This window comes from Ranitomeya imitator, chromosome 5 (assembly GCF_032444005.1).
Source record: "Ranitomeya imitator isolate aRanImi1 chromosome 5, aRanImi1.pri, whole genome shotgun sequence".
NCBI lineage: Eukaryota > Metazoa > Chordata > Amphibia > Anura > Dendrobatidae > Ranitomeya > Ranitomeya imitator.
The window spans coordinates 298224825-298241560 of NC_091286.1; the positions used below are offsets into that span (position 1 = coordinate 298224825).

The 16736-nt window shown below is 42.9% G+C and overlaps 1 protein-coding gene across 1 annotated transcript in view; it reads right to left on the minus strand.

Moving 5' to 3' along the window:
- CRYBG1 (crystallin beta-gamma domain containing 1) overlaps positions 1-10702 on the minus strand; it is a 471483-nt gene extending 460781 nt beyond the window's left edge. Inside the window, exon 1 of the mRNA XM_069726284.1 lies at positions 9835-10702. Coding sequence (XP_069582385.1) covers positions 9835-10130 — 296 coding nt within the window. The 5' untranslated portion in view covers positions 10131-10702. The remainder of the gene's footprint in view (positions 1-9834) is intronic.
- Positions 10703-16736: the final 6034 nt, after the last annotated feature.

The window sequence follows — 16736 nt, forward strand, 5'->3', positions numbered from 1 at the left end:
GTGGTGAGCACCTTAAATGTACGGCCAGCTTTAACAGTGGAATCCTTTCCTGAATCCTAACAGAATCCTTAACACGTGAATATGGACTCCAGTTTCCTTATACGAATTAGGAACTGTGAGGCAGTGACGGGTATTATTTGTGAGGGATGCTATGTACCCTCCAGGCCGAGTCTTACAAGTGGGCCATGGCCACAGATTCCCTCCAGTAAAGGGTTTAGGTCTGAAAGTGTTTGTTTTGCAAACGGCAGAACAGGTGGCTCTGCAACAGCTGGCTTGTGTGAGGTAACATAGAGCCAAAGGAAGCAAATGCCTGGCACCCCTCAGCGTGACATGGTGGTGCAGTGACTCACGGCAACCGGTCTCAGATACTGACTGTTTTGACACTGTAACCCAGAGAATACAGTGTGCTTTTTGTTTTGTGTGAGTTGCTGAACATTAAACACGTTTGATTTGAACTTTCCTAGGTCGCTGCCTCATTACTGCACGGTGTGGACACCGCTACACTACAGAGCATACTGATAAGATAGTTATTTCCAGTGTGCAGAAGAAATCCGCTCATACAGGAGAAGCTGCGGCCAGGAGAGGAAGCAGCGAGGGAGCCGGGTAAGTATTTTATTAACAGCGGGGTGGGGGGGGGTCGCACAGGGGGTGGGAGGGGGTTGGGGACAGGGATCTTTTTTTAAACACCAAAAGAAAAAAAAAAGATTTTTCATATCTTCTCTCCAGCGAACGCTGCTGGAGAGAAGAATTGAATGGCGGCTTCAGCACCAGATGCAGGGGACAGCTCTTAACTGTAGAGCTGTCTCCTGCACGATGCATGTGGTACCCAGTCGGGACACGGATGCCGCACGTGTGCCACACTGATGTGCCACACTGATGTGCCACGTGAGCACACGGATACGGATAATTCCGGTACCGATTTTTCCGGTACCGGAATTATCTGGACGTGTGAGACTGGCCTAAGGTATATTGGGGCTCCCGACACTCCCTCAACAGATGATGTCAGAGTAGAGAAGAACATTGGAATTTCAATGGCCAATCCATTATATTTCAAAGTTTTTATTGGAAGATTTCATAAAGGTAGGTACAAATAAGATGAAGGCCAAATGTTACATGAAAAACATTAAAGCAAAAGATATAAAAAGTAAATAAAAATATGTATTACAATGCAATATCGCTTAGTCAGTGGTTTATAAGTATATCATCAACTAGTGCATTATTGACTCCAGAAGTAGTATGTAGAAAGAGAAATAAATTCAGAGGTGTTCAATTCTGGAAGATATAGGGTATGTACACACGTTGCGGATTTGGCTGTGGATCTGCAGAGGATTTGGTCCTGCGGATCTCCAGCAGTTTTCCATGCGTTGTACAGTACCATGTAAACCTATGGAAAACAAAAACCACTGTGCACATGCTGCGGAAAATTCTGCGCAGAAATGCAGTAGTATATTTTCCGCAGCATGTCAATTCTTTGTGGGAAACGCGACGTTTCTGCACCCATTGACTATACACTTAGTACGGCAAATCCGCACATCAAAAACGCAAGATAACCCGCAACAAATCCGCAAGTAATCCGCAAGAAATCTGCATCTATTCCGTATTAAATCCGCAACCATTTTGGCCTGCGTTTACTGCCAAGAGATGCGGATTCTGTGCGGAAAAACCCTCAGACAAATCCGCAACGTGTGCACATAGCCATAATATCAAGTTCACCTTCTTAATACCCACTGTGATTTCACCTTCAATTTCTTATTACTGGAAAGCTAGAAATCCAAGTTATGGACAAGGGAAGAGAGAAACAGAATAAGAAAAAATCTGAGAGGAGGAAAAGATAGAAGAGGAAGCAGAAAGAAATAAAAATGTAAAAGAAATTGAAGCAAAATAACTATAAGAACAAGAAAGGAAAGTATTCGACCGGTTTTCTGACTGTTGTGAAGAGAAGAGATATTCATCTACCACAGTCAGATCAATGTGAAAAACAATCTCATTTAAAATTGACATGTCAGGGCCATTTCTGCCATGAGGCGAGATGAGGATTTTGCCTCATGCGGCGGTCTTAGCTGTCTCTCAGTGGAACTCCACCGATTCTCCAAGCCAGCTGTCCATTGAACAGCAGGTCCAGAAAACAGGAAAAATGCTGGTTCCTGCTGTTTGGATTCAATTGTGTTTGTGTCACACAGACGCACTGCAGAGGTCAAGCGTGTGGTGAGGTCACCTCATCCCATTGCTGATGTCACAGTTGTGCCTCAGAGATAGAAAAAAACGGCGATAAGGTAAGCACTTAATAGGAGCTGAATACAAAAGACTGCTATATTAGACTGGAGTATGGAGCGTGGGCAGTTTGTGGGGCACTGTTTGGAGAGGGAGCAGCATGTGGGGGACAGTATGGAAAGGGTACAGCCGGGGAAAACAACATAGAGAGGGAGAAGTGTGTGGGGAAGATTATGAAGAGGGGCAGTGTGTGGAAAACTGTTATGACCTGGTGGTCAGGACAACAATGGACCTGGTGGTTAAGAGCACACGGAATGACCTGATAGTTACTGATAATATAGGACGAGCTCTGGGACGTGGGAACTCTGCTGACCGCAATCCCTAATCCTATCAACCACACTAGAAATAGCCGTGGATTGCTCCTAACGCTCCCTATGCAACTCGGCACAGCCTAAGGAACTAGCTAGCCCTAAAGATAGAAAAAAAAAGCCTACCTTGCCTCAGAGAAATTCCCCAAAGGAAAAGGCAGCCCCCCACATATAATGACTGTGAGTAAAGATGAAAATACAAACACATGGATGAAATAGATTAAGCAAAGTGAGGCCCGACTTACTGAACAGACGGAGGATAGGAAAGGTAGCTTTGCGGTCAGCACAAAAACCTACAAAAAGACCACGCAGAGGGCGCAAAAAGACCCTCCGCACCGACTCACGGTGCGTAGGCGCTCCCTCTGCGCCCCAGAGCTTCCAGCAAGCAAGACAACAATCAAAATAGCAAGCTGGACAGAAAAATAGCAAACCAGAGAAAAACAAGCAGTCACTTAGCTTCTGCTGGGAAGACAGGTCACAAGAACGATCCAGGAGTGAACTAGACCAATACTGGAACATTGACAGGTGGCATGGAGCAAAGATCTAAGTGGAGTTAAATAGAGCAGCAGCTAACGAATTAACCTCGTCACCTGTGGAAGGAAACTCAGAAACACCCACAGCCACCAGAGAAAGTCCATGGACAGAACCAGCCGAAGTACCATTCATGACCACAGGAGGGAGCCCGACAACAGAATTCACAACAGAAAACATAGAGAGGTGCAGCTTATGGGGGACAGTTTGGAGAGCTGCCGCTTGTATAGGACAGTATTGAGAGAAGCAGTTTATGGAGTACAGTAAGGAGAGAAGCAGTGTGTGGCGGACATTATCGACAAAGGCAGCTTGTGGGGTGACAGCATGGAATGGGCCAGCTTGTGTTTATCTCCGCAAGATAAATTGACATGCTGCGGTCTCGAAAGACGCGCCGCATGTCCGTCTCCGAGGGGGAAGCCAAATCCCATCCACTATGCTGTAACATCTGGCCGCTGCGGATTGGACACTGCGGATGTTCACAGCATCCAACCTGTAGCGTTTCCTGACCGTGGGAACATACTCTTAACCCCTTTCTGACCTCGGACGGGATAGTATGTCCGAGGTCAGAAGCCCCGCTTTGATGCGGGCTCCGGCGGTGAGCCCGCATCAAAGCCGGGACATGTCAGCTGTTTTGAACAGCTGACATGTGCCGCAGTAGCGGCGGGTGAAATCGCGATTCACCCGCCGCTATTAACTACTTAAATGCCCGCTGTCAAACGCAGACAGCGGCATTTAACCACCGCTTCTGGCCGCGCGGCCGGAAATGAGCGCATCGCCGACCCCATCACACGATCGGGGGTCAGCGATGCTTCTGCATTGTAACCATAGAGGTCCTTGAGACCTCTATGGTTACTGATCCCCGCTAGCTGTGAGCGCCACCCTGTGGTCGGAGCTCATAGCACACCTGCATTTCTGCTGCATAGCATTGATCTGATGATCGCTGCTATGTAGCAGAGCCGATCTAGTTGTGCCAGCTTATAGCCTCCAATGGAGGCTATTGAAGCATGGCAAAAGTAAAAAAAATGTGAAAAAATATAAATCACCCCCCTTTCGCCCCATTCAAAATAAAACAATAAAAAAATCAGACCTACACATATTTGGTATCGCCGCGTTCAGAATAGCCCGATCTATCAATAAAAAAAAGCATTAACCTGATCGCTAAATGGCGTAGCGAGAAAAAAATTAGAAACGCCAGAATTAAGTTTTTTTGGTCGCCACAACATTGCATTAAAATGCAATAATGGGCGATCAAAAGAATGTATCTGCACAAAAGTGGTATCAATAAAAACGACAGCTTGGAAAGCAAAAAATAAGCCCTCAACCAACCTCAGATCACGAAAAATGGAGACGCTACAGGTATCGGAAAATGACGCAATTTTTTTTTCTTTTAGCAAAGTTTGGAATTTTTTTTCACCACTTAGATAAAACATAACCTAGTCATGTTTGGTGTCTATGAACTCATAATGTCTGGAGAATCATAATGTCAGGTCAATTTTAGCATTTAGTGAACCTAGCAAAAAAGCCAAATAAAAAACAAGTGTGGGATTGCACTTTTTTTGCAATTTCACCGTACTTCCCGCTTTCTAGTACATGAGATGGTAAAACCAATGTTGTTGTTCAAAAGTACAACTCGTCCCGCAAAAAATAAGCCCTCACATGGCCATATTGATGGAAAAATAAAAAAGTTATGGCTCTGGAAAGGAGGGGAGCGAAAAACGAACACGGAAAAACGGAAAATCCCAAGGTCATGAAGGGGTTAAAAGCAAAGTCCAAAAATAAAAGAGATAGCAGAAAAACTTGGACCGACCCTGCATCAAAATATTGAATACAAGGAAGCTAGTAACCATAATAATAATCATTATAATAATAATAATTTTATTCATATAGCGCTAACATATTCAGCAGCACTTTAACCATAATTTAAAATTTTTTTCATTAATCAAAAGTATGCATGAGAATAAGAAACTTTGTGATATATCTGATTACAAAAATCTGCTTCTTTCTCCTCCTGAACTGATCTTTTATTCTCAAAGTTCTCAAATCATGACCTCAGTCCAGAGCCTCTCACTTAGCCAAATCAGTTCTCATGCATTGCACTGACGAGGGCCAACAGCCTGAAACACCGTGTCTGCGAATTGAGATACTGCTTTGGCTTTTATCCTAAGTCATATTGCACGACTCGTTAAAGGGTTGGTTGTGACTTGTAGGATCGCTACTTTCAACAGGTGGCGCTATAGAGTTCAAGTCTTTTTTTTTCTGAAGAGGTAATTTGCATATTACAATTCATGAGTAAAATTTGTCCTAAGTGACCACACTGAGATAGGCGATGACAATTGGTGGTAGAAGCTCTGTCCCCCTCTGTTATAATCTGGTGGCCTAGGAGCAGCATGAGACGGACTCTGGAGAAGGTGGTCCCTGTACTGACCGCAAACCCTGAACCTAGCAGCGCAACTAGAAGTAGCCGTGGGGGGTACCTAACACTCCCTAGACCCCTCGGCACAGCCTAAGATCTAACTACCCCTAAAGACAGAAACAGGAAACCTATCTTGCCTCAGAGAAAATCCCCAAAGGATAGATAGCCCCCCACAAATATTGACTGTGAGAGGAGAGGGAAATAACATACGCAGATATGAAATCAGATTTTAGCATAGGAGGCCATACTAGCTAAAAAGAAAGAATAGAACAGAGTACTATGCGGTCAGTATAAAACACTAGAAAATATCCACCGCAGAAAATACGGATCACCACATCTGACTAAAGACATGGGGGTTATATCTGCATCTCCAGAGAAATAGCTAGGCTGCAAAAAATCCTTCACAGACTAAGCTGGACAAGACAAACACATGAAAATGCACAGAACTTAAAGGTCCACAGCAGGTGGACAGCAAAAACAAAGCCAGGACTTATCTTTGTAGAAAAGCACAGCAAACTGGAGAGACCAGCAGGGAAGTGAATCCTTCCAGAACAATGGACAACTGGCACTGACTAAAGGATCCTGCAAAGCTATATACCCCAGTCAGTTTTGCAATTAGTAGATACACCTGTCCACTCCTGCAGTCCAGGCACAACTGCATTACCCTCTACAACCACCGGAGGGAGCCCAAAAGCTGAATTCACAACACCCCTCCTTCATGACTAAGATGTGCTCCTAGTGGGTAATCGGTTATAATAATGGAGATATCAGGCATACTGAAATAAAAAGAGGCTGCTCACACTGCTGTCAATCTTGCCATTCTGATCTAGTCCTGGAGTTACCAGGAGTGCTGAGGTAAGAAAAGCTCTCTCACTCTGCTGTCTACCATGTCTGTCTGTTCTAAGGTAAGAAGAGACTGCTCACACTGCTGTCCACCAAATCTTTTTGATCTAACATTGGAGATAACAGGCAAGAGACTATTCACACTGCTGTCCACTCTGTCTTTCTGATCTAATATCGGAGATGCCAGGAGTGCTGACATAAGAAGAGGCTGCTCACACTGCTGCCCACCCTGTCATTCTGATCTAATATTGGAGATGCCAGGAGTGCTGACATAAGAAGAGGCTGCTCACACTGCTGTCCACCCTGTCATTCTGATCTAATATTGGAGATGCCAGGAGTGCTGACGTAAGAAGAGGCTGCTCACACTGCTATCCACTCTGTCATTCTTATCTAATATCTGAGATATCAGGAGTGCTGACGTAAGAAGAGGCTGCTCACACTGCTGTCTACCCTGTCTGATTTCTCCAAGGGTATGTGGATGTTTATAGAGTTATAATTATCATAATATTGTAGATGTTGCTTACTATTTATACTATGTATATAAATCCTGCATTTATTTCTTATGAACACTTTTTTATATTTAATATCAGTTTCTGAAGAAGGTCTGATTGTTTTTAGACCAAAACGTCATTTATGCTAGTTGACAACTAGCATAATGTATATTATGGAATTCCTTTACCAGATGTATGTACAGCATATATTATCTTGAGTACTTGATTTACAAGCTGGTGTAAAAGAGGTACCATAATAGAACAAAATAGACAAAGAGGCAGATAAATATTTTCAAATGGAAACCTTGCCCTAACAATACCTCAGCCTGTGTATGATAATAATGCAACTGTTATATCATCATGAATTGTGCCAAACACTACACGATATAGTCAGCACTTCACCAAATTACAAGAAACGATGTACTGCCGCTGATGATGATGTTGATGATGATACTCATGCAGACATAAAAATCCAATCATCTGAATAACTGTTTTGCTCCTTCTTCTGGTGAGTAGGGGGAAGGTTTACATTGCTTCGAATTTGCTGATTATTGGCCTTGTAAAAGGGATGGAAGAGTAACCATTGCATTTATTTTTTTCATAAATTGATAATAGACACAAAAATAAAAACAAAAGTAATATAAAGATAAAGAAATCTGTTTCTTTCTCTTTCTGGACTGATCTTCTACTCATAATTCAAGGGTATTATCTGCAGTTTGTCAGTACAGATTTTCCCATTACTGAGATGGCGATGGCAGTGGTGATCGTAAAGTTCTATGGAGAGAGGAGTGTGGAATATGCACTAGAAGCAGACATAGAAATTCTGCTGCAAGTTCTCCTAAAACATAATGTCCTTGCAAATGTTTGTCCCATTTTTTGGGATGTAATAGTACGTACGCATCAAATAATATAGGACCGGACACAGACAGAAGAAGGACCCCGTGCTAAAACAATTGCAGTCCAGCAGTTCATCATATTGCTCAATCTCACCTGCTTTGGAGGTGGAAATGGGTTCCTTAACCTTGTGGTCCCCTGTGCGGCTGTACTGGTTGCACCAATGGTACATCCGCCCCTGCAATAGTTATGGTGCTGTTCCTGTCTATACAATAACACCAACCTAGCTAAAGTGCCAATGTCAGAAAGGAAATATTATCTACACAGTATTGGCAGCTATGGCAGGGCCTAATTGACAAGTGATGAGTATTTCGAGTAGTAGAGGCATGGAAAATGATATCTAGTTTAGGCAGCAGTGGAGAATTGACCATTCAGTTAGTATGCCATCAAGGACAACATCTGCAAAGAGTTTGTATGTTCTCTCCGTGTTTGTGTGGGTTTCCTCCAGGTTCTCCGCTTTCTTCCCACATTCCAAAGACATACTAATAGGGAACCTAGATTGTGAGCCCTGATGGGGACAGTGATGATAATGTCTGTGATAATGTCGGTATTCCTTTGGCAATAGCTTATTTTAATGATATGAACATAATGAAGATTGGCATTGATCTTAAGGTCCATTTAAACAGGCCAATCATCAGGGAATGACAGTTCTTAGGAACGCTTGATTGTGACTATCGATCTGTCTATATAAGCCGCCAAGCATCTGACTAGCAAAATGTTTGTTCAATAAGTGCGGATCGACTGTTGCAACACCTGCAGGGGTTGCCTGATAGACAGCCGCAGGGACTCGAATATATTATTTGAGCATGTCAACGACACTTGGTTAGCACCAGAGCTTGCTCGGATAACACCTTATATATGTGACCTCTAATTGTAGATAAAGGAAAACGCTGACTCCATCATTGCCTTTATTTCCCTGTAGCACATGCATTGTTTAGTTTGTATAAGCGGTGATTATATTCACAACACGTGGCTGAGAATGGCGGCTATTGTGTTTCCACACTCACTCATTGGTGTGCCAATTATAGAGGTTAACTAAGCAACACTACTTCCGAAATGTGCCAGCATGCCAAGAACGAGCAGCAGGCGGTTATACAGGCAGATAAAGGTTTGGAAGCCTGTTGCTGTCAGACCACTGTCAGGTCACACGTTGCTTCACCAAGCTTTTCTATTGAACCTGCCACTGTTTACATTTTGGCAGTCGCTGCCTTTACCAAACAGTCTAAACTATGGCACCCATCTCTTGCAGAGGAGGCACAATGGCAAGGGGCAGGCCTTGTTTTGTGAAATTGTTATATGCCCTCACAGTTTTCCTTGACTCCATTAAATCTAAGTAAACAGCAGAATCGTAAGTGACTGATAAGGAGAGAAGAAAATAACATTCTTCGATAATCTTTCGAATGTATCAGTAAACATGATTTAATCATCCTCACGTATTGTGAAAGTCTTATCTTCTCGACTAACGCTCCAGGACATGTCAGCAATTGTAGATTGTAAAATACCAAAAATCATTCAAGTGTATCAGGAATTCTCCCATACTCATTGTATGATGCTGTCGCCAGGAATGTCATATGATTACAATACTTCTTTCTACACCCATCACTACATTGGAGAAATCAACTCCATGGAACTGTAATAATAAATATATTTTCTGGACTAACTTCTACAAACATTACTCACTATATAGCTACCTATATCTAAACCACAAGAGACCATTATTTTATTATCTTGTATATACAGGCAAACTCAGACTGGCCCACAGGTGAGCAGGAGAATCCCCCGGTAGGCCCCTATGCAGAAGTGATCCCCACTCTCACTATATAAACAGTGGTAGGCACAATACAATTGATCTACTATGTACAGACAAAGGTAGCATCTCATCAATCATTGTACAAAATACCAAGTTTATTATTATATAGAAGCATAGATAAACTTGTGAATCGGGGTCAGGTATATCTGCATGTAGCTGAGCAGTGGTCACTCAGAACCAACATTACTGGTAGGCCCTTGGCACTCCAGGCCCACACTGGTTACAGGTGCACAGAATGAACTGAACATGCCTTCGCCAAGCCCAAGGACTTACCTATCACTAGAATTAGGTGAACCTGGAGATGTAGGTGGGGAACTAGCCAAAGAATTACGATTTTTCTTTTTGTGCCTCCAGCTGCCAAATGGTTTTCTTTTTGTCTCCATGTGAGCATCCACATGTGAGGTGTGCTCCTCAGATGCAGGTGACTCCTTAACAATGGCTTCATATCCAGGGTCTAGCTGTTCCTCTCTTTTCTGGACTTCATCAGTTCCTTTTTCAGGGTCTGCAGACTTGCTCTTAAAGAACTTTCCTAGTTTTCGAAAGCTACGGCTTTTCTTTTCCTTCTCCATTGTGACTACTAATGCCACACCAGCAGATTAAACACTTCAATAAAAAAATTAATGCGGCCGCGTAAAACAAAGGGTTTTCAAGTTCAAAAAGAATTAAACAATCCAGATGAAGAGACAAGTAGCGTCTAAGAATAATATGGCAAGTCCAAAAACAGGTATGACTTATTCCAACACCAGCACAAAGTAGCTTCCACGATGGAACGAGGAATACGTCACTAATAAACAAGGTCTCCAAATGCCCAGATGTTGTATTGATCCATTATGACTTGAGTCTTAGATGTTAGCACTCTGCAGCCATCAGGTAAATGCCATTATCCAACCGGTTGCACCCTTAATCAAGTGTCCGGGTCTATGCTATGACAGCACAGTTGTTCTGGACCTCTCGCCTGCGATGTATCTATGCAGAGGAAGCCTGAGAAGGACAGGAGCTAACTCTGGTGATGAGCTGTGGACAGGTTTCCTCTGCTCTTCTGTTTTGTCTCTATACATAAGTGTTTGTGCCGTGCACCAGGGAAAGGCACAAGGCATGTGTGATCATCAGCTGCTGCAAAAGGAGGAGTCTTCACAAAGGCTCAGGTTACCAGGCTCTTGAGCCTGTCATCAGACACTGTGAAGGATGGGAGGTGTGCCATAGAAGTGACTTTGCAGCCACTGGCTAGCATTGTAGCTTGACCAGTCTAGTCATTCACAGGAGGCAGGGATTTTGGACTCAGTCCCTCTTACTTGGAATTCAAAAATCAGGTTAAACCTCAGACATGTCATTCTGGATTTTAAAGGAGCTTTGAAGAGATTTTTTTTTTCAATCTGAATTTTTATTGAAGTTTTTATAATGCAATACAAAACAATGCAAAACAACATCATTAACCCCTTCATGACCTTGGGATTTTTCGTTTTTCCGTGTTCGTTTTTCACTCCCCACCTTCCCATAGCCATAACTTTTTTATTTTTCCGTCAATTTGGCCATGTGAGGGCTTATTATTTGCGGGACAAGTTGTACTTTTGAACGACATCATTGGTTTTAACATGTCGTGTACTAGAAAACGGGAAAAAAATTCCAAGTGCGGTGAAATTGCAAAAAAAGTGCAATCCCACACTTGTTTTTTGTTTGGCTTTTTTGCTAGGTTCACTAAATGCTAAAACTGACCTGCCATTATGATTCTCCAGGTCAGTATGAGTCCATAGACACCTAACATGACTAGGTTATTTTTTACCTAAGTAGTGAAAAAAAATTCCAAACTTTGCTAAAAAAAAAACAAATTGCGCCATTTTCCGATACCCATAGCGTCTCCATTTTTTATGATCTGGGGTTGAAGGCTTATTTTTTGCGTGCCGAGATTACGTTTTTAATGATAGCATTTTGGTGCTGATACGTTCTTTTGATCGCCCGTTATTGCATTTTAATGCAATGTCGCGTCGACCAAAAAAATGTAATTCTGGTGTTTTGCATTTTTTTCTCGCTACGCCGTTTAGTGATCAGGTTAATGCTTTTTTTTAATTGATAGATTGGGCTCACCGCGGAGCCCTGCATCAAAGCAGGGGATCTGACCTCGGACGTACTATCCCGTCCGAGGTCAGAATGGGGTTAATACTAACAGAAGGGAGGGAAGAAGAGATTTTTAGCTCACATTCAACATTTTTGCTGCGCCCGAAACCAGAGGCAGGAAAAACTTTGCATGAAATACATTTGCTTTTTCAGTGTTTTTCATGTTTTTTTCCTTGCATTTTTTTTATGCATTTGAGTAGATGAAAAACACTACAAAACTTATGAAAGAATGCGGATTTTAAAAAAAGCTAAGCAGCTAAAAAAAACACAATATGTGAATGAGATTTTAGAAATCTCATTTCATTGCTAGTACAGGAATAAGCATTGTTTTTTAGACACAAAAACACAAACAGAAAAAATGCTGCAAAAACGTGTGACCATACCCTTGTGGTTTTATTTAAGTAAAGCATATCATGAAAAGAAGGACAAAGAAAGAAAAAAGAAGAAATAAGAAGGAATCAAAATTGCTGGACGAATCATCAACAATCTTAAATATGCAGACGATACAACATTGCTAACAACAAGAATAGATGGAATAGATGGACTTATTATGGAGTGTCAAGATGGAAATCTCAAAAATGGGACTGCTACTCAAGACTGTTACGGGCACTGGATGTGCACGTGGTTCGCTGTGGAACAAGGAGAGCCTGGAGGGGCATGGCTAAGTGAACACCTGACTCTTTGCTAGAGCCCCTAGTGGTGGGGTTAGACTTGGCTCCGGATGCACTCCAGGTGCTACTCCAGGACAGTGCTCGGATTCTGGCAACCACGGCTGGTATACAGACGGGTGCTGGTGGGTACAGATGATGTATAGGCAGGTACAGGCAGTCATGGCTGGTATGCAGGCAGGCAGATGCTAGCGGTACGGCTGATATATTGGCAGGTGTGCAGGTGTTCATGGCTGATAAACTGGCAGGCATGTGCTGGCAGACAAGGTTGAGATACATGCAGGCAGGTGCTGATACACAGACACAGGTAGGACCCAGTTCAAAGTGAATGGACAGGAACAGCTTCAGGAAGAACTATGTCATTTGCAGAAAAGGTTCCAGTCTGCAGGTGCCAACAGACTGGGAACCACAGGTGCGGACAGGCAGGGAACCGCAGGTGCAGTCAGGCAGGGAACCGCAGGAGTGGACAGGTACGGAACCTCAGGTGTGGACAGATACAGAACCAAAGGTGAGGACAGGTATGGAAGACAGTTGCTGACAGGCAGGAATCTGCAGGTGCGGATAGGCAGGAATCTGCGGGTGCGGACAGGCACGGAACCGCAGATGCAGGTAGGTAACTGCAGATACGTACAGGCAAAGAACCACAGATGTGGACAAGCAGGGAACCACTGATCCGATCAGACAAGGAACCACAGATGCAGACAGGCAAGCAACCTCAAATTCCCTCAGGACAGACAAGAACAGATTCACATAGAACAGTCAGGGTCAGGTGCACACAGAACAAATACAAGGACAGGTACACACAGACAGGACCAGATTCATACAAGGTACTTACAATGAAGTAGTAAGTGTACACACAGATCACTAATGTTGCTGTCACGCCGTTTATGACGATAAAGGGGCAGGACGGCGTACTGGGACCCGCACCTGTCTCTGTCACTATAAAGGGGCCCTGGCTTTCCCTTATCTCAGGGGTACCTATAATGGTTAGGAGGCCTGAGCCACCAGAGTATCCCTGTCTCCTGTGCAGGCCCTATCAGTGGCCCCTCTCCCCCCCAGGGAGGAGGACTGCACCAGTGTATTAATATAACAAGTAAACAGGGTATGCAGATAAGGTAACTAAAATCTCAAACTCACCAAATGCTCACACAGCCACAGAGGAAACACAGAGAAGGGAAGAGGGGGGCGGGGGGGAAACTAGGAAGGAAAACAGGTTTAACATGCAACCAAAACAGCAGACAACAATCTCTGTAGATAAACCTCCAAGCTCCAAACACCACACTCCTTCCACTTCAAGCCAGGCAGCAGAACTGATCACTGACAACAGTTGTAGTCAAAGCTGAGTCTATATAGGAGAGGAGATTACAAAAACCAATTCAGCTGAGAGACCAAGCTCTCAGCAACAAAGTTTAACTCCTGCCCTGCTGGCACAAGACAGCCAAGTCAGAATTCAGGAGAAGAGCTTCTGTTCGTGTGTGAATGAGGCCCAGAGCACTGCGGTTCTCTGGAACCTCTCTGTCGCGGTAGCCCCGTGACAGTTGCACAGCAGACAGGTACTGGTCCATAAACTCATGTTTAGAGATAGGTACTAGTTCAGCCACCGCAGGACTAGAGATAGATACTGGTTGAGACACTGTAGGTTTAGAGATAGGTACTGGTTCAGACACTGCAACTTTAGGGAAATATCCAGAATTGGATACAAATAGGTTCTAGGAAAGTCTTAATTCAGACTAGACCAGACACAGGTACAGATTTAGGGTACAGGTCTGGGCATACAGACAAAGGGAATCAGGTTCAGACAATCCAATACAGGTACTGGTTCAGAGTTCAGGCCTGGACCATACAGGGCCAGGGAAGCAGGTTCAGAGTTCAGAGACAGAAACAGGACATGACCTAGCAATGTAGCAGTTGCATCAACACTAAAGGAGAATGTTGCTCAGGAGCCTCCCAACAGATGGAGGTGCCTTAAATACTAAGTGCCTCCCAGCAATTGACACATTAGGAGCCCAAGCACTGTCTAAAGACAAGGAAGTGCCATTGTGTGCGCCCTAAGCATGCTGCCAGGAAACATGCTCAGCAAGCAGAGGACAAGGAGCTTACAGCATGATAAGTGGTGATGAGTATGTCCGTCTCCCTGCATGATGGGGGATGAGAAGCCATGCAGGTACGCAGGCAGTGTTGTTTACAAAGACAAAGAAGGCAAAGATATTGACTACTGCTAGGTACGACTGGGAAACATTTAAGATGGACAAAGACAAAGGTCCTGCAGTGCCTGCACATGAGGAAAGTGATATAGCAAATAAAAAAAAACTATTCTACATTTCTAAAAGGAGGTATTTGCTAAAATTATTATTATACCTACTACATATTGGGATAGGATCTTTGAGATGCAAATACCCCTTTAACGGCCAGCAAAAATGTCTGATTCAGCCTTAAAAGGCCTTGAGTGATGATGTCAAAGGTAGTTGCTGGGTAACACCAGTAATGCATTGTTGACTTGCACAAAAGGGAACTGGCTCTACGGGAAGGAATCAAGAGTCGGCAATCACCTTAGCCAGGACAAATGAGTAAATGTTCAATTATATTGAACAGTTATCATGAATGAGCATTCCTAGGAACTCTTGTTTCACAATAATCATGCAGTCTAAACAGGCTGCCAATTACCAAACAAACTAGCAAAATGACTGGAGGTTGGGTGAAATTATCTTTTGGACTGCACAAATGTCTTCTGTAAACAGGACTGTTGATGCTGAGAAAATGGCAGGCTGTGCTCACTGAACAATCTATTACAGCTCATTCCAAGTGCATCTGACGTTGGGTCTGCCTGTGTAAGCAGGCTATTAAATGACCACAGATCAGCAAACAAGTAACCAATGGGCTATTGTAAATGGACATTAATACCAGTTACATTTTTTTACAATCTCTGGAATTATATTGTATGGACTAATTTTTCAAGAATAGGAACAAGATTTTCCCAGCAGTCGGTTTCCATTGCTTCATTCTGTAAATACTGTAATTGCACAAAATTGGATTTCTGAACATGGTAGAATAGCAGTGAGAATATGGAGGTGGAAATCTGTGCCTGCAACTGATCCAGTCATGGACCCATCCATGTAGTCCATCAAGAGTCAAATCAGCACATAAAACCTTTGAGAAATCTGTCTTCAGATATTATTTGGTGGTCGGGTTTCAGCCTCCCTTGCCTTGGTGATGTCTCTGAGTACTGAACCCCTTGTTCTTCTGGGCTCTCCAGGAAGGTTGCAGCTCTGGAATATGACAGCCCTGGAGGATAATGGGTTCCTGGCCTCTTCACATTTGATTCTTTTCAAATCTTTTGCAGTTAATGTTAATGTGCATCTTTTTGGTCTCTACACATTTTTTGCGACCCTCTTGACTATTTGCAACAAAACATTTGACGATTCTATGATCACGCCCCAATATCTAAGCAATTTCAAGAGTGCAGTTTCCCTCTATAAGACTTTTAACATTTTTTACTATTCGGAGTCAGTTAAATTTCTTTTATGGCCCATTCTGCCTGAGAAAAACAAGCTGCCTAATAATTCTGCACACCATGATAAAGGACGTTGTATCCTTAGGCCACATCCACTCGCATTACACAAACACACATCACCTGATTTACTTCACCAAAAGGTTTCTACTGCTTGCAGTTGGAAAATCTGCATAAAAATGATGATATGATGAAAATACTCACTGGCCTAAGAATTGAGCAAACAATGTATTATAATAATATGTATATGTGGCCGAGCTATTGAAATAGTTTTAAAATACATTTGATTATAATCAAAATGTCAACTATTCTGCAAGCGAGTGTCTGTAGGCACACTAGGCACATACAGCTTGCTATAAACAAGCAGGAGTCCTAGGCAGGTCGAGCACCATATCTACATTTCCTGGTAAATGCAAGGTCAAATCTAAGAGCTCAGACAAGACCTGAGGCATTTGTTCTTTGTGCGCTTCTAAACTTTTCATCAGAAATTAATTTTTTATTTTCCATTTTTTATTATATCTCTTTCCTTCCTTCTTTCTACCTCTTTTTCATTATTACTTTCTTTCCTTCTTCCTTTCTCTTTCTTCCTCTTTTCATTATTGCTTTTGTTTCCTCTTTCTTTCCATCTTTGTTTACTTTTTCACTTTGTACATTGTAAGATTTATAGAGAGTATTATTACACTAATTGTAAAATTATTATATTTTTATAATTATCTGGAAAGTCAAAAAGTCCTTATTACCTAAAGAGCGTTATGTGGCTGCTGACGGGGCAATGGCGCTGGGGGATTAGCCATAGATTATTGTCTACAGTCAGATGGACACAGAGTGGTTAATATTTTATTTGACCCCACTTATGATTGTTAATGGGGTTCTCAGTGCATACAATA